General features: G+C 36.7%; 1 protein-coding gene across 1 annotated transcript in view; it reads left to right on the top strand.

The window, feature by feature from the left end:
* Positions 1-18,803, top strand: part of Pola1 (DNA polymerase alpha 1, catalytic subunit) — a 323,891-nt gene that overhangs the window by 37,696 nt on the left and 267,392 nt on the right. The window contains exons 16-23 of the mRNA XM_036175149.1: positions 5,541-5,625; positions 6,370-6,431; positions 7,986-8,075; positions 10,661-10,777; positions 12,608-12,783; positions 15,697-15,826; positions 16,267-16,386; positions 18,232-18,331. Of these exons, the coding sequence (XP_036031042.1) occupies positions 5,541-5,625; positions 6,370-6,431; positions 7,986-8,075; positions 10,661-10,777; positions 12,608-12,783; positions 15,697-15,826; positions 16,267-16,386; positions 18,232-18,331 (880 nt within the window). The remainder of the gene's footprint in view (positions 1-5,540; positions 5,626-6,369; positions 6,432-7,985; positions 8,076-10,660; positions 10,778-12,607; positions 12,784-15,696; positions 15,827-16,266; positions 16,387-18,231; positions 18,332-18,803) is intronic.

The following is an 18,803-nucleotide window of genomic DNA, read 5'->3' as shown; positions in this document are numbered from 1 at the left end:
TTCTGGGATAAGTAGTTCTAGAAGGCAGCTAATTGAAGTGTGAAATTGCTCTTCTTAGAAGTTTTCAGTACATGATGAGGAAAAACTACCAAATTATAATCCCTACTGAAATGGGTCTAAATCAGTTCTCAGCCTGTTGGTTGCTACCCCTTTGGGGGTCACATATCAGATATCCTGTATATGAGATATTTACATTGTGATTCATAACTAGCAAAATTACAGTTCTGAAGTAGCAATGAAATAATTTTATGGTTGGTATAACAAGCTTAGTCGTTGAACTATATTTGGACCGCCAGCCTGCAAGTAATGACTTGGATACTTATTAATTATGAAAGCTTGGCCTTAGCTTAGGCTTTTTCTTAACTAGTTCATATGACTTAAATTAACCCGTATTTTTTTAATCTGAATTCTGGCATGTTGTTTGTTACCTCATCTCTGTACTGTGACTCCCGCATACCTAGATTAATCCCTCTTACTTCCCCTCTCTCTGCTAGAAATCCTACTTATTCTCTCCTGCCTAGCTATTGCCCATTCATCTCTTTATTACACCAATCACAGCAATACATCTTCACACAGTGTACAAATATCCCACAACAGTTGGGGTCATCACAATATGAGGAACTGTATTAAAGGGTCATAGAATAAGGAAGGTTGAGAACCACTGGTCTAAATAATGATCACCAGGGGCCACTAATATTACTGAAACAGAGAAGCAGATAATACATGTTTGTGTGCCTTCTAATAGAAACAATCAGTAGCACATCTCAAATCTTGCCAGCAGTTTGAACCTGGTTTTGATCAAGTCTTTTGATCTAACTGAATTTATAGACATTACAGAGACAGAAGGTGTTAAATAACCCTGTTGAGATACAGACTGTCTGGGGCTGGAGACATGACCAGAATACTGGCTGCTCTTCCAGAGGACCAAGGTTAGATTCCCAGCACCCACACAGCAGTTCATAACTAACTGTAACTCCAGTCCCAGGGAGTTGGACACTCACTCTGACCTCCATGCTAGTAGCTTCTAGGGTATACAGCTGAGTAAGAGTGTTCAATACTTTTCTCCCCTAGTAGCATAAATAGACCCTTCTGGCACTATTAAAGCTAACCTGCATGGATGAAACTTCCATTGGTTTACCAGTTTGATTTTTTTTTTCATGTCCTATGTCCCAAGCATGTAGTGTCTTTTGTAATAGGGTTTTAAAATCTTATGGTACACAAAGATACATACAGACAGAACATCTATACATATAAAATAAAAATAAAGTTTTAAAAAAATGACAAATTTAAAAAATGGTCTTATAGAGTGATAATTTTCGACAGGGTAATATTTGGCTATTGAAGGTATACTTGTTAATGTTTGAGGGTTGTTTTGGGTTGGTATAACTCAGAGATATATGGGAAACAAGGATGGCAATACTAGTACCTAGTAAATCTTAACATTGTATAGTGCACTGGACAGCCCTCATGATAAATAATTATTTGGCCCCAAATATCAGTAGTACTGAGGGTGAAAAACACTTTCAAAGACTCACTGAAATAGTTCTAGGAAAAAAATGATCATTGAAACCTGATTATGAATATATGGGCATTAATTCTAATCATTTTTACTCAATTTTAAATCTGTTTAAATATTTTTACAATAAAGGTTAAAAGAGCCAGAGAGATGGCCTAGTAGCTAACAATCCATGCTGCTCTTGAAGAGTTTGCTTTCTAGCACCCATCTCAGGCACCTCACAGCTACCTGGAACTCCAGCTTCAGAGGATCTAATATCCTCTTCTAGTCTCCATGGACATCTGCACACTTGTCACACACACACTCACACACACACACACACACACACACACACACACAAACACCTTTTTTTAATTGGGAATCTTTTATGGACACATATGTGTTTTCTTTCATCAAATCCACCTCCTCATTCCCTTTTTCCTGTTCCTCTCCTATCTCCCCATCATGTTTCCCTCTCAACTTGCATATGTTCTCTCTTCTTTTTCTGAGTTCACTTAGTGCTGCCTGTATATGCATGAGTAGAGGTCTGTCTACTAGAGCTGCGTCCCTGAAAACCAAACAAAACAACTCTTCCTCTCCTTGCATCCATCACTTGCCAAAGTAGCTTCTTAGCTAGGGGTGGGCCTTCACCAGCCTCTCTCATCTGTGCTAGAATTTTGGCTGGTTTGATCTTGTGAAGATTTTGTATGGACAGTTATAGCCACTGTCATTTCATGTGTGCAGTGGACCTGTCATTTACAGCAAATAATGTGTTTCACTGCTGACAATCACTGGCTCTGGCTCTGTTTTCATTGCTGTGAAGAGACACCATGACCACAACAACTCTTATAAGAAAACATTTAATTAGGGGGGCTCACTTACAGTTTCAGAGGTTCAGTCTGTTATCATGTTGGGTGTGGAGCCCGTTTTCGGGTTCCTTGTGGCTTTACCCAGCAGGTCCGCATAGAGGATGATTAGGGCCACAGGCCTGAGGGCAGGTGTTTGAGGTGGTCTGCACTTGGCTGTGCTGGGGGAGGAGGTCTTTTGCTCCACCCCTTGGCAACTCTATTGGAATAGGTTCCAGGCCCTCTTGAGGCTATCCTTTATTTTCTGTTTATCTCCGCACTATAAATCCTTCTATCTAATATTCCCTGCTGCTCCCTGCTGCTCACACTCAAGAAAACTCTGGGGAGCTGTGGGGTTGGTGGGTAAACGCCCCACAGTTGGGCAGCATGGTGGCATGTAGGCAGACGTGGTGCTTTAGTAGCTGAGAGTCCTACATCTTGCGGGCAATAGGAAGTTGACTGACATGTTGGGTGGTATCTTGAGCATATGGAACCTCAAAGCTCACCCCCACGGTGACACACTTCCTCCAACAAGGCCATAACTACTCCAACAAAGCCATACTTCCTAATAGTGCCACTCCCTAAGAGCTTATGTGTGTCAATTACATGCAAACTACCACAGGCTCTTAGTGTCTTTCTTCCCTCTCTTCTGCAATGATCCCTGAGCCTTGAGGAATAAGGTGTGATGTAGATGCCCATTTAGAGGTGAGCGTTCCACAGCCTCTTATTCTCTGCAACTTTGACTAGTTTTGGATTTCTGTACTAATCACCATCTACTGCAAAGAGAAGCTTCTCTGATGAAGGATGAGAGATGAACTACTCTATGGGTATTAAGATAAGAACCTGGGGGCGGGGCTATCTATTTCTATTTAGCAGAACAATAGTATCAGGTTCTCCCATAGGATCGATTACCTAGCTAGCCAGGGAGTCATAACCCAGTCAATGGGCAGCACCAGCCTTGAGGTCTGTCTGATGGAACAAGCTTAAAATCCAATCAGAAAGTGTTTGGTTAGTCCTGTAACATTCATAGATGTGCTGGCTAGTTCTTGGTGGTTTTTGTTGTTGTTGTTTTCTGTTTTTGTTGTTACTTTTTGTTTTCCAACTTGACACAAGATAGTTATTTGGAAAGAGGAACCTCAATTGAGAAAATGTCTCCCTTCACATTGTCTGTAGGCAAGTCTGTAGGGCATTTCTTTTTTTTAGTTATTTAAATTTTTTTCATTTTACATAATAACCACAGTTCCCTCCCCGCTCCTCTCACCTCCATCCATTCCTCAGAGTGGGTAAGGCCTCCTTTGGGGAGTCAACAAAGTCTGGCATGCCAAGTTGCAGCAGGGTCAACCAAGCCTGTCCCCCCCCCTGCATCAAGGCTGAGCAAGGTAGCCCACCATAGGTAAGGGGCTCCAAAAAATCAGTTCATGCACCCTGATAAGTACTGGTCCCACTGCCAGGGGACCCACAAACAGATCAAACCACACAACTGTCACTCACATTCAGAGGGCTTATAGTTTGGTTCCAAGCAGGTTCCCCAGCTATCAGTCCCAAGTTTGTGAGCTCCTACTGTCTCTGGTTTTTCCCACCATGACCTTGACTCCCTTTGCTCCTATGATCCCTCCTCTCTCTCTTCAGCTGAACTCCGGGAGCTCAACCTTGTGTTTGGCTGTGGATCTCTGCATCTGCTTCCATCAGTTACTGGATGTAGGTTCTATGATGACAGTAAGGGTAGTCACTAATCTCATTACAGGGCAAGACCAGTTCAGTCATCCTCTCTACTGTTGCTAGGAGATTCCTGGGAGTTTCCCCAGCACCAAGTTTTTCCCTAACCCCATAATGGCTCCCTCTTATCAATATATCTCTTTCATTGCTCTCCTCTGCCCCTCCCCCAACTCAACCATCTCAATCCCTCATGTTCCCATCTCCTATGCCCTTTGTTCTACCCCCCACTCCTGGTTTACCCAGGAGATCTTAACTATTTCCCCTTCCTAGGGCGCTTCATGTGTGTCCCTCTTAGAGTCCTCCTTGTTACCTAGCTTATCTGGGGTTGTGGATTGTAGTCTGGTTATCCTTTGCTTTGTGTCTAATATCCACTTATGATTAATGGCACTATTAAAACTAGCCTGTATGGATGAAACTTGCATGTTGGTACCAGCTTGATTTCTTCATGTTTTATACTCAGGAATGTGCTGTCATTTGTAATAGGGTCTACCTGTCAAATTTTGTAGTGTAACCAAGATAATTGATAATAGCCTGTAATGTTTAGAGTGAGGTATGGGATCCCACTGACCAATAACTTGAAAAGAGGCAACTTATACCTGACATTGGGCTTTGTATTTGATAGTCTGTGATATCTAGGAGAGGCATTGTCTCTTGGTAATAGAGTAACTCCATTTGAACTCCTTTTATATGTGTGTGTGTGTGTGTGTGTGTGTGTGTGTGTGTGTGTGTGTGTGTGTGTATTTTATAGGAAATTTCTATAGTAGTAGGTTCCCATATGGCTTTTTCAAATGTCTTTAGTGTTAGTTAACCTCCATATACTTTCTCCTTTTCCTGGGCTCCCATCACCCATCATGTTTTACCCTTCCCGTTTAGTTAGTTATTCCCTCTTTCTTGTTCATATCACCTGAGTTCTATCCACTTCCCTTGAATCCTCCCGCCCATGGCTGCTTACTAGTTTCCCACTTTTTATGGCTACTCCAATTTAAACACACATTCTAAAGACTCAAAGCTAGCATCCACAAATGAGAGAAAACATGTGGTATTTGTCTTTCTGGGGTTGGGTTATCTCACTCAGAATGATTATTTCCAGCTTTGTCCATTGCCTGAAAATTTTATAATATGCTACTGTGTATATATATGTACCACATTTTCAGTATTCATTTGTTAGTGGACATCAGTGTTTTAATTTGCATTTCCCAGATAGCAAAGGATGTTGAACATTTGAAAACATACTCTCAGCCATTTTGTATTTCTTGAGTTTTATTTAGTTCCATGCCCAATTTTTAGCTTGATTATTTGTTTTCTTGGTGTTTAGTTCTCTCTATATTGTAGATACAAACCCTTTGTCAGAGCTTTAAACACTTTCTTAAAGAAGTGAAAGGAATTTATATGTATTAAAATACGTTTTATCATTCCTAGTAGTTCTTGGTGGTAATGCAAAACATATAGTAGGAGTCTGATTTTCCCCACTCCTTTCTTTGCAGATTATTGCTATTGCAGCTCTGGTCCATCACAGTTTTCCATTAGATAAAGCACCTCCAAAGCCTCCCTTTCAGACGCATTTCTGTGGTATGTATTTTAAAGTTGGGTTGCTAAGAGTTTGATTTTTATTTTTTGATTTGATTTTTCTTTGTCTGTTGGATCAGTAACTTTGTCTTTTGAAACTTGTTTTTGAGAGTAGTTAGGGCATTTTAGTAAAGGTGTTTGCTTTCAGCTGTGGAAACTTGAATTTTATTGAGCAAAATGTGTCATGAGGCAAAAATGTTAAGGAATAAATGAATTTTTACCTATTTTTGAGATATTATAGTAATGCTAAACTGGAATTGAGTTGTGTTATGCATAAAATTCAATGGGTGCAACAGTTTCATATTATGAGGTAAGTGTGTGTGTGTTTTGTGAGTTGGTCTTCTGTTTTATTTTGGTTGAGGCTTTGCAGGTTGGATTTCCTTTGGGAAAGAGTATTTTAAGGATGCTTTTATTGATCGTATAAGAGGTATGGGGCATTAAAGTTTGCATTTGCCTCTAACATTGTAAGACTTAAGCAGCAAATTAAAAAAAAATAAAAAAAAACATTCTAATTTGCATCGAAGGCAAATGTTGGATCAAAGCATTTTGTACAGTTATAGAGACGTAAGGATCTCTTCTTGGCTGTTGTTTTGAGGTCCAACAATATGGCTGATTGGAGATCTTGACTTTCTTAACTCTTTAGGGCTCATGAGAAATTTATATTTAAAGCAATTTCCATGTAGAAGCATGTACTATCTGAAATTGGTCTAAGATGAGTGATAGAATCTTGTGTTTTCCTTCTTATAGTTGTATCTAAACCAAAGGACTGTATTTTCCCATGTGCTTTCAAAGAAGTCATTAAGAAAAAGGTAAATACTCATTCCCTTTAAATGTAGAGTATCTGTTTGTTTGGAAAGAGAATAGGAAAATAGTATCTATTCTATATTTTACTTTATTAGATCTATTCTTGGTATATTGGCCTATGGTACTAACTTGATAAGATGCAGTAGGAATATAAAACTAAACACATTTAGTAATTTCTAAATTAGTATCTGAAGATGATGGAATTATGACATGGATGCATTGAAACCTACCTTCAGTTAGCATATATGGAAGCTTTTCTAAAGTGATCACATGTTTTGGGACTATGTTGAGTAGAGCCCCTCTTCAACTTGAGGGAAACCATGTAGAGTTGGGAATACTGTGGGTATTAAAAGGCCATGTACTGGAAGGGTTGATATTTGTTGACCCGAACACATCAATGATTTCTGAACTTGAGTATGTTCTGTGAAGTTGGTATCATAAGTTCTTAATAAAATGGCAGGGGGAAGCAGTATAATGAACTGAGTTCTTTATAAAAATAATTTACACTAAAAGATGTAGTTTTTGAATAGTACATTGTTTGTGAAATGATAGTGTTGAAACAGTTGTAGGTTTATTTTGTTTGTTAATGTCCTAACTTGACAAAATTAGATGGTGCAATTTGTCAGGTTCCACTTAATGCTATTTCAATTGACTTTTTATAGGTAGGGGTTACTGTTGTATTACGGTCATTTGTGAACTGTCCTGAATAACCTATTCAAATAAAATGACCTGGGAAAATTCCCTTAAAATCAAACTGACATTTTTAAAAACTGAGCTAGTTACAGAAAACATAATAGTAGTTAACCTTTGTTTTAAAAGTGTTTTAATATGAGCAGTTTTGAATACCTGCTAGATATTCACTAATCCAAGTTGAGGCCTTTTGTGTGAGGATATATATATATATATTTTCGAGACAGGGTTTCTCTGTGTAACAGTCCTGGCTGTCCTAGAACTCACTCTGTAGACCAGGCTGCCTTCATAGAGATCCACCTGCCTCTGCCTCCTGAGTGCTGAGATTAAAGGTCTGCGCCACCACTTCCTGGCATGAGGATAGGTAGGTATAATTTCTATTTAAGACATTGCAGTTCTTCAGTACATGTTTGTTTTAGTTTCTTATTTATTGGTTCTCACACTACTATTTGAGATTAGTTTATAGAATCTTTGTGATTTCTTTGATAAATACATAAGCAGCAAAGTCTTCCAGGGATTATATAGCAATGAAAGTAATGTTTTTGAAAGGCACTCTGATTTATATGCTTTAAAATGTGTCCAATGTACAAACATGTCTCTGTGGAAGGACATTTCTGCTCTCGATGTTGCTTAGCACTTAAATTTTTACTTGATTTACATGCATATTACTAGAATGAGGTCCTCAGAGATTTTGTGCAGTTATTATTATGCAGAACCTAGAATCAAATTTCATTGCTATATCTGATTTTAAAGTGAATGATTATGTTTAATCCTAAGAAATCTTACCCTAGTTTGGCAAGAAGGTAAACCATGTGGTATTTTAAAATCTTGATTGGTGTGTTTTTCTTTTTTTTTTTAAATCTTAACAGAATATGAAGGTTGAAATTGCTGCAACAGAAAGAACTTTGCTAGGATTTTTCCTTGCAAAAGTTCACAAAATTGATCCTGATATTCTTGTTGTAAGTAGATGTTTGATCATGTCATGGGGAAGTGTTTTCATTCCTTCATTATTTTCTGTGTGACTTTCTTGGTTGTTTACTTGTTATTGGGTATTTACTTTTGAGTATCAAAGGATGTTTTAAGAATTAAATGACCCTGTGGATTGGTGAGATTTGCTTATCTATAAGAAGGGATAATCCTAACCCATGTTAGATAGTTTTTTCTGGTGTGAAAACAGCTCATGAATTAGTAGTCAGCTCAGGATATTCAGTTACCTACATTTAGAAAGTAGCACATTAGTAAGCATATATATATATATATATATATATATATATATATATATATATATATAAATTGCTAGATTCTTGCAGCACACTGATAAGTAAATATGTATAAATTGCCAGTATCTTCAGAATTCTAATTGATTTGCTTGCTTTGGAACAAATTACAAATATAAAAGTAAATATTTTAACTTTAAGAACTCAGTGGATCTCTATGATCTATTCCTTTGAGAGCTCAGGTCGAGATTTTTTTTCATCTTGGCAGTTTACCTTATTCTCATTGGACTGTGAAGCTAGTAGTTTACTGTTGGTTTGTACCTTGTAGTAAAGCCCATTTTCCTCTATACCTCTGGCCTCCCTTAGTTTAGTGGCTCCTTGATCCAGATTCTTACTTTTCTTTTGTCTGGGTTAATAGATCAATCAAATTTTATTGTTTTTGCTTTTTCAGCAGTAGGTAGGCTATCAATTCTATATTTTAAATGTGATATTATTAATTTGGTTACATCAATGCCTTGTGATGTCAAATTAGAGATAAGTAGACATAGAAAAAAATGGAGAGGCTGACGATATTGTGGTAGAGTGTTTACTATGTGGGAGGCCCAGAGAGAAGGGAATGTTTACTATGTCTCCAATCTCATTTTTCTTGTTGGATCCCTTATCTGGTAGTGGTGTAGCTTATGTCTGTTTATGGATTGTTGCCAAAGTCTGCATGCCCTTATGTTATTTCAGGACCTGTCTTTAAAGTACCAAGAAGATTTTATCTACAATGTTGTGACTTAGCAGTAGACCCGTACCCACTCTTTAAAAACAGTTTTTTGAATCCCAAGTAGATGTTATAGAACTTGGGATACCCAGCCTAAGGTATGACAAATCCAGATATAAGATAGGATCCTTGTAAGAGCCCAGCCATAATAATTTGGAAATAAGTTTCCATCCTGTCCCTCTGGTTTTTTATTAATAGATAAACTGCCATAAATATATAAATATGTATACATATTCATTTATATAGTGGTAAGCTTTTTATAACCTAAAATTAGTCATCTTGACCACCTTTAAGTGTAGATTTATTGGTACTATGTTCATTCATAATGTGTAACTGTCACCACCTCCATTATTACCTTGTTGCTATCCCTGTAGCTCTTTATTAAAATTAACACTTTAGAGCAGTGGTTCCTAACATGTGGGTTGCGACCCCTTGGAGGGGTCAAATGACCCTTTCACATGGGTTGCCTAAGACAATTGGAAAACAGATATTTACATTACAATTCATCACAGTAGCAAAAATTACTTTATGGTGGGGGGGTCACCACAACATGAAGAACTGTATTAAAGGGTCACAGCATTAGGAAAGTTGAGAACCACTGATCTAGACCATTATTCCCCCATTTCTCCAGACCCTGAGAATTAATAGTTCTACTTTCTGTCTAAGATTTTGTTTACTATAAGTGGTAGTATATATCTTTAATTAAAATTAATTATCTATGGATTGGTCTGATTTATTTGAAATAACCTCTGATTTCTATTAAACCTAGCTATGTGAAAAATATTATCCAAAGGATATAAATTAGAAATTATAGAAACGAAAACTCAGGTTGTGTTAACTTTTTCCTTTTTTTTAAAGATTTATTTATTTATTTTATGTATATGAGTGCTCCATTGACTTTATGCCAAAAGAGGGCATCAGATTCCACTGGAAGATGGTTGTGATCCATCATGTGGTTGCTGGGAATTGAACTCATGACCTCTGGAAGAACAGCTAGTGCTCTTAACTGCTGAGCCATCTCTCCAGTCCCATAACTTTTCTACTGTTTAGTTTTGTTTCCTTGCTTTTAAGTTTATCACACTATTTACTAGTATTATTTTATTGTACATTGATTAAAGATCCAACCCAGTAGTGTTCATGCTCAGTTTTTAAAGAAATTGGATAGAGTTCTTTAGAAGTCCTATGTAAACATATACAACACAGGTTTTCTATTTTTAAGGATGCTTTTATTGATCATATAAGAGGTATGGGACATTAAAGTTTGCATTTGCCTCCAACATTGTAAGACTTAAGCAGCAAATTAAAAGATAAATGAACCTTGCATCAGTTAGTATAAAATAAAGTTTATTCCAGCAATCTCCTTAGCAACCTATTTAATGTCAAAGCTAATGAATGCTGCTGATGAATAAATTCCTGAAAGAGAAAGGACCCCAATTGGAGGTAAGCTTTTAATGTCTTCAATTAGAGACCAGAGAAAGAAAGGACAAAGAAATTCTGTGCATTTGAAGACAAATCCTCTAATTTGTGTTCATTATATGATTGGCTGTCTCTTTCTGACTAGGGTCATAATATTTGTGGTTTTGAACTGGAAGTGCTACTGCAAAGAATTAATGTGTGCAAAGTTCCTTACTGGTCCAAGATAGGTCGACTGAGGCGATCCAACATGCCAAAACTTGGGGTAATCATTTCACTTCTTTATTTGGTTTTTAAATACAGGATAGCTATTAGGGGATGCACTCTTTTGTTATGTTATATGAAGTTCTATAAAGAGGAAATAAAAAACACTTAAAAGTCCCACCAGAAATGAATAAATAAAATGTTTCTAGGCATTGCATGTGATGGTTTTCAACCTCCTACATAGAAAATTGTCAGTGAGAAGAAGGAAGTTAGTGTTTACCCTGTTTTTCCTGTAAACTTTTACGGTATAACCAAATATTGCAGCATAATGAAGGAAAGTTAATTTTACAGTAAATTATAACAAACATGGACAGAACTACAAAAGCATTTTATACCTTCTAATGAAGTGATTAATTCAGGCAAAAATGACTTATGCGTGAAGCTGTTATATCAGTGACTCGACTCGGGATAATTTTACCACCTCTTCTGTAATGCTATTTTAACTTTGGCACTGGATATCTTTCTTGAATCCAGCATTGTATTTATAAAAACCACTGGTATTTTTAAAAACCAGCAATTAAATCTAAGAATTAAATCAGTGATGAAAGATAGTGCATGCATGTTACCTTCATTTTGGCATTCTTCAGGCTTGGCAGGCTCTCACATCATTGATTATTATTCAGTTTGCAAGTGGGAAAATTTAGTGGAAAGGAGCTAAGTACTTTCTGTTGGAGCTACCTCTCAGCAACTTTTGTTTTTAGACATTCTCAAATGGATTGTGTGGCTCGTTTGAAATAATTTTACTAGAAAGAGAAAGAACTGAGATTTGAGCTCAGACAGGACCCAAGGCCATATTCCTTTCTTTCTCTCCTTTTTCTCTCTTTTAATTTACTCTTTATTGTTCTTATTTATTTATTTATTTATTTATTTATTTATTTATTTATTGAGAGTTTCCTGTAGCTCAAGCTGGCCTCTTAATGTTTTTTTTTTTTGTCTTTTTTTGAGACAAGGTCTTGATATGCTTGCATATATGGTCTTTGGTGCTTTCTTATATGAAGCACTTTCTTACTAAGTGTGAAAGTGCTTATGCTTGAAATCTTATTTTACTTGAAGGCTACAAGTAAAGTAGACATGTTGTTTCAGCAGAGAATTTAGGAATCTGTACCTTTTATAATTCCAGGGGTCTCTAGAGGACAAGAGTTGGGGCCTGTTCTTAGGAATCAAGAGTTGGGGCCACAGTTCCTTTTATTGGTGCTAATATCTTTAAGGTGATAAGGTCATTCTTAGCACATATGCAAATACTTGTTTAGCTGCTGCTTCCCTACTCCCTTTGAAATTTTTGTTTGTTTAGGTATTTGTTTTTTGAGATTGGGAGCGGGGATAGGGAGTTGGCTGCAGTTCACTCCATCTCCCAAGCTGGACTTGAACTCATGGCAGTAGTGCCTCCCCTTCCCCCCCGCCAAGTATTAGCTTCTCAGTGGGCATTGAAGGCATATAAACCATCATGCAAAGCTCAAGTTTTCTTTTTATATGGTATCTTCTCAGTAAGGTGTTCCCTGATCACTCTAAGATGCAAACCCTCCAAATTCCTTGCCCCTCACTCTACTGTGATGTCTCCTTTGCTATGTACTTTTTGTCTTCTAAAAATGTTTGACTTCTTGATTATGTTGTATATGTTTGATTATATAATCAGGAATTTTTGTTTTATTCACTGTGATATACAGAGTGCCCAGAACATCATCAGATATACAGTAAGTGTTCAAAAGCACATGACTTATGAGTGGAAGGAGAGTTTCAATATTGTAATTTTGGGGACAGTTCCAAAATAGGTTAGAACTGATTGTTCTTAACATTTGCTCCTTCATGGGATTTTTTTTTCCCTGCCTTTTAGAGCCGGAGTGGATTTGGTGAAAGAAATGCTACCTGTGGCCGAATGATATGTGATGTGGAAATTTCAGCAAAAGAATTGATTCATTGTAAAAGCTACCATTTGTCTGATCTTGTTCAACAGATTTTGAAAACTGAGAGGATTGTAATTCCAGCAGAAAATATACGAAATATGTATAGGTATGATCCTATATTCTTCAGAATTCATTTTTCTTGAAGAGAGCAACAGTAGGGTGCCTAAGACTGGAGGTTCACCAGCTAGTTACTGGTGCCATGGAGCAGAAAATTAGTCACTCTTTATACCAATTTCACCATATCCATTATTTTCATACTTTAGATTAGTTTATCTCTTGAATCATTCTAATTGGATCAGTTGACTCTGTTGTGGAATATTAGTTTAAGATGTGTTACATTTGTTTATGCTGTGGAATATTTGTTTAATGATATGATAATATGTTGCATTCTTATATGTTGCCATTGTTTAACTCTGTGAAGCTGTGTTATTTTGCCTGTCTAAAACACCTGATTGGTCTAGTAAAGAGCTGAAAGGCCAACAGCTAGGCAGGAGAGAGAAATAAGCAGGGCTGGCAGGCAGAGAGGATAAATAGGAGGAGAAATTTAGGGAAGAGAGCAAGGACAGAGGAGAAAAGAAGAAGCAGAGGAGGACACCAGGGTCCATAGAGTAAGAAGGGAAGAAAGATTTATAAAGAAAGGTAAAAGGCCCAGATGCAAAATGTAGTTAAAGAGAAATGGGATCATTTAAGTTAGAAAAGCTGTCTAAAAACAAGCTAAGCTCAAGGCCAGGCATTCATAAGTAAGAATAAGACTCTATGTATTTATTTGGGAGCTGGGTAGTGGGCCCACAAAGAGTTTTAAAAAAGCAAACAAACAAAAAAAACAACTACAGACCTCCATCTCCCTTACCTGTCTTCTTGATGTTTTCTAATAGTAATTTGTAAACTAATAAGAATTTAGATTTTCATTCTTAACTCATGCATTTAGGAATCACTGTGGGCATTTTTGGAAATGTAAAAATCAAGCAATAATTTAGACATATTGTTTGCATCTTTTGATTTTTGAGACAGGATCCTGCTATGTAGTTCAGGTTAGTCTTGAACTTGAATCCTGAGTAATGGGATTACAGATCTGAACCGCCATGTCCATGCTTACTTTTTTTCAATTTGAGACATGGTTTTGCTATATATCTCTGGTTGTCCCAGAATTCTCTAGGTAGATCAGGCTGACCTTGAACTCACAGAGATCTGCCTGCTTCTGCCTCCTGAGTGTTGCAATTAAAGGTGTGTGCCACTGCCACCAGCTGTGTTTACTTATAGCCCTTTTCTAAGCCTTTTTCTCCTGAGTCCTTCAGCTACTTCTCTTTTGACTGTTTTTCCTCTTTAGGTTGTCTGATGCATAATTTAAGTTAGGTATCTTGGGCTAATGCCTCCCACCGTGTCTCTTTGCTTTAAACCTCTCACCAAATTCTAGATTCACCTACCTGTTATCTAGTATGAACCTTCAGCTTGTTAAAAACTGAACTACTGTTTTTTCTCTTATATTCTTTCTTTAGTCTTTGTCATAACTGTATCAATGACAGTTATGAATGTTCATGACTGTCTGGGAGCATTCAAAGTCATCTTCTATCCCAGACCTCTTAGACATCCTTGATTTCTTTGTCTTATATCCCAAAGTAGATCCATCAGGGGACTTTTTCAGCCTAGTCTTTTAAATAAAGCTCCTAGAATTTCTTTAACCTTCACTGAACCTACCCTACCCCAAGCCACCATACTCTTTTCCCCTGAATTACTGAATGTCTTAGTCTATTTTCTATTGATAACAACACAATACCACATACTGGATAAGGTAAAAAGGAAGGAGGTTTGTTTTGGTGTATGGTTCTGGAGGTACAAGATTGATGGATCTTTTCTGACAGAGTCGTGTAGTTGTTCAGGGTATCATTTGTTGTGTGAAAAGTACATTCATGTCTATATCCTCTAATCTCACTTATGAAGTCACCAGTATTCAGTCATGGAGACTCAGTGGCTTCATCTTTAAGTACCTTAGTATTTGTAGCACATCATGGTAGCTGATGGTACTAATAACACCAAGGTCTGAGGGTCTATGCTTGTATGTCCCATAGTACTTCATAGTGGGGATTAAACCCCACCCCCAGTTTCAAATGAAATAAACTATGTCAAATCAGAGCAGTGGGTTTATGTACTAATTTTGTTGCTCTCTTCAGGACTCTTCGTAATTAACCCAGGACCAGAGTAATCCTGCTAAAATTAAGTCTGATCAAAGTTTTTTAGTGATACTGTCTTTACTCAGAGTAAAGTCTTTACTTCAGTTTACTGGGCCCTATACAGTGTCTTTGTGGTGTTGATTTTCTGTTATTCTGCTGCTGTTTCCGCGAAGCCCTGATCCAGCCATAGCGACTTCCATTGTGTTCCTGTAACTGCTAGATTGATGCCTCACTCAGAGTCTTTGTGCTTTTATTTGGAAGGTTCTTCCCTAAAATACTCATCTATAAGGCTTGTCCTGTCATTTCTTGGTCTTTATTTTCAGTGACTTTTCCCCTAGCTCTCTAAGTAAAAATTCAATTTCTGCTCCTGAAAGTTTAAATTTTCTTTGTTTCTTACCCCTTTGTTTGTCCTTAATACTTACTTACCATTGTATAAATATTATCTTTTTATGTTTCTTTTTTATACTCTTTTTCCCACAAGGACAGGAATTTGTATCTTTGGTCATAGTCAGTGCTTGATACATAGTAGGCATGTATTATATACTTACTGATTGAATGAATAAAAGGATTTAGATAGTTTTTAGGTTATAGTTAACACTAGATAAATTTTAAGCTATAGTTAACATAATTTCACTCTATGGATTTTTTGGTTGAGAGAAGGGTACTGGGATTTGTGGTATAAATGTATTTCTAGTTATTTAGCCACCTTATTTTAAATAATTTCTGAAGCCAAGGTTCCATTGCTCTGAAGTTACTTACACCAAAAATTCCTTGTAATATTTTAAGTTTTGATTATAGTCATTGTATCTTTTAATTACTTGATTCTGTTTCATTCTTACTTTTCTGTACAGTGAATCTTCTCATCTATTGTACCTGTTGGAACAAATCTGGAAAGATGCCAGATTCATTTTGCAGATCATGTGTGAGCTAAATGTTCTTCCATTAGCATTGCAGATCACTAACATCGCCGGGAACATTATGGTAAATTTAACTTAGAAAGGGGGAGAAAGCATTTCCTGTTGGATTCAGTGTTTACTTGGGATAGTTGTTATATGATAATGAGCCTAAATGCATGCTTATAAAATGAGGAGCTGGGATCCTGAAAGCTGGGCTTCTTTTGTCAAAGGAACAACTGGTTGGGAGAAAGGGAAGAATGCCAGGTGCAGTATGTAGAGATTTGGGTGAACATAAGGATCTTATCTCTAACATCTGGATGTTTTTGGTGAAGTGATACACTGACAGTATTTTAAGCTCCCTTTTTCTCCCTTGATGCTTAAAGAGAAAGTTAGAAGTAGTTTAGAAAAAGTAACCTTTGTTACTATGAGTAGTTGAAGGAGGTTCCATGATTAAATTAACTGATTCAACATTGCTTGCGTTTGTGATGGTTTTGAGTTCAAAGTTTAAAAAATTTTGTTTAATAGTCCAGGACACTGATGGGTGGACGATCTGAACGAAACGAGTTCTTGTTGCTTCATGCATTTTATGAAAACAACTATATTGTGCCCGACAAGCAGATTTTCAGAAAATCTCAGCAAAAACTGGTGGGTCCAAAATTGTATAGTACTTTGCCTTTTCTTATTTCTCCTTTATATTACATAGGTAGTCTTTTTTTTTTAAAGTGCTTTGACATCTGCTTTTAAAGTTATCAGTAATTCCCTGTAAATTAAGATCACTCTTAAGCTTGCTCCATTGTGTCTGTGTGGTTGTTTCCCTCTCTACTTTTCTCTGTAGAGGCAAAATTATTTGTGAGATGTCTTTGAGGACCTCATTAGACTTCTTTGATAAATGACCATAGATAGAAAGGATTTGCCCCCACTAAGATTTACCCAGAGCTAATATCAGTTAAACCTTTTGTTGCTTTAACCTTTGAGCTTTTGTTTTTGTGTTGTAGTTTTTAGATATGTTGAGTATCCCTAATCCAAAATGCTTGGGATTCGAAGTGTTTTAGATTTATTTTATTTTAGAATGTTTGCATATATGTAATGAGAAATCTTGGTATGGGAATCTATGACTAAACATAAAATTAATTTATGAATCATATGTGTGTATGTGTGTTTATGCGTGCATGTGTGTATTACCTAAAGGTAATTTCATAATATTTAATCTCCTGACACATGTGGTGACATGTGCTAATTTCTGCTTGTAGAGTCATGTTGACACTTAAAAATTTTCAGATTTTGAGCTTCAGATTTTGAGATTGGGGATATACAACCTGCTACTAGTGTGATTATGACACCAATCTATGACTTTGAAACTAAACCAGTCTATTTTCCATTTTATCACCACTGATAGTAATTAAGAATGGTAATTGAATGTTTAAAGTGTGACTCATTTTCTTGTATTTTTTATGCACATTACTGAAAATAGTACAGCAAATATTAATTCAGATCTATTTAACTTGTGCAGAGGTGTTAAATGTTGGTTGGCTGTTAGTAAACTCCTTGGAAATGGATTTTTCATTTTGTGGGCATACTTATTTTAAGGAATACATACTAATACTGACAATAAGCCATGCATGATGGTACTTGCTGGAGTCCCAGCTACTTGGGAGGTTGAGACAAGAGGATTGCTTGAGCCCAGAAGTTTGAATAACATGCCAAGACCCCATATCATAAAAGTAATGATAATGAATGAGTAGAATGTTTTATCCCCTTGCCTCAGAGTAGTGATTTTTTTTTTTTTTGAGACAGAGATTCTCTGTGTTGCTTTGGCCATCCGAGAATTTGCTCTGGAGACTAGGCTGGCCTTGAACTCAGAGATACACCTGTCTCTGCATCCTAAGTACTAGGATTAAAGGCATGTGCCACCACCACCTGGCCAGAGTAGTGAATGTAATTAAAAAAAAAACTCCTTTACAATCTCAAAATTTACGTAACATGAAGCGTTTTAATACCTATTGATTTTAAAATAAAGTTTTCTTTTATTTGCTCTCTATCTCATACACACACACACACACACACACACACACACATACATATATTTAAAAATTTTGACATGGTCTAATGAATACCTTTGAATTTATGATCCTCCTGCTTCTAACTTCCAAACACTGGGCTTACAGGTATGTGTCATCACACACCTGGTTTTATGTGATGCTGGTAATGGAACCAGGGTTTTGTAAGCACTAAGCAGGCACTCTGTTAGCTGTGCTATTTCCCTAACCTTTAAATGAAATTTCTAGAATTTCAGAAACATAAATACAGAATTCAGAAAACTGGTGATTTACTTAAGACACCACCATGCTTGGCATTCATTTGGATCCATAAACATATTATGATAATAGTTTTTCTCTGTAGGGAGGACCACTAAGTAAAAGTAAATATTTTTTGTAACCCAGTATTGTAATTCATTGCTAGCTGTTGATGGACTATTTCCATTTGAAATAGGGAGATGAAGATGAGGAAATTGATGGAGATACCAATAAATATAAGAAAGGACGTAAGAAAGCAGCTTATGCCGGAGGCTTGGTTTTGGATCCCAAAGTTGGTAAGCCTTGGTAGCATATTGGTTTGCCCCTGATATTAAGATAGTGGTTCTCAACCTTCCTAATGCTGTGACCCTTTAATACAGTTTCTCATGTTGTGGTGATCCAACCATAGAATTATTTTGTTGTTACTTCATAACTAATTTTGCTACTGTTATAAATTTTAATTTTGATGTAAATATCTGTGTTTTCTGATCGTCTTATGAGACCCTGCAAAAGGGCTGGTTGACTTGCAAAGGCATCATGACCCACAGGCTGAGAACCACTATATTAAGAAATAACTTCACATAGAGCTAGATTTAAGAAAGATGGCTCAGAGGTTAAGAGCACTGACTGATCTTCCAGAGGTCCTGAGTTCAATCCCCAGCAACCACATGGTGGCTCACAACCATCTTTAATGAGATCTGGCACCCTCTTCTATATACATAATAAATAACTCTTTAAAAAAAGGAAGCTAGACCTTAGTTTTATTTT

This window comes from Onychomys torridus, chromosome X (assembly GCF_903995425.1).
Source record: "Onychomys torridus chromosome X, mOncTor1.1, whole genome shotgun sequence".
NCBI classification, from domain to species: Eukaryota; Metazoa; Chordata; class Mammalia; order Rodentia; family Cricetidae; genus Onychomys; species Onychomys torridus.
Note: the sequence above shows the minus strand (reverse complement) of the source record. Positions and strands in the feature narration are given on the sequence as shown.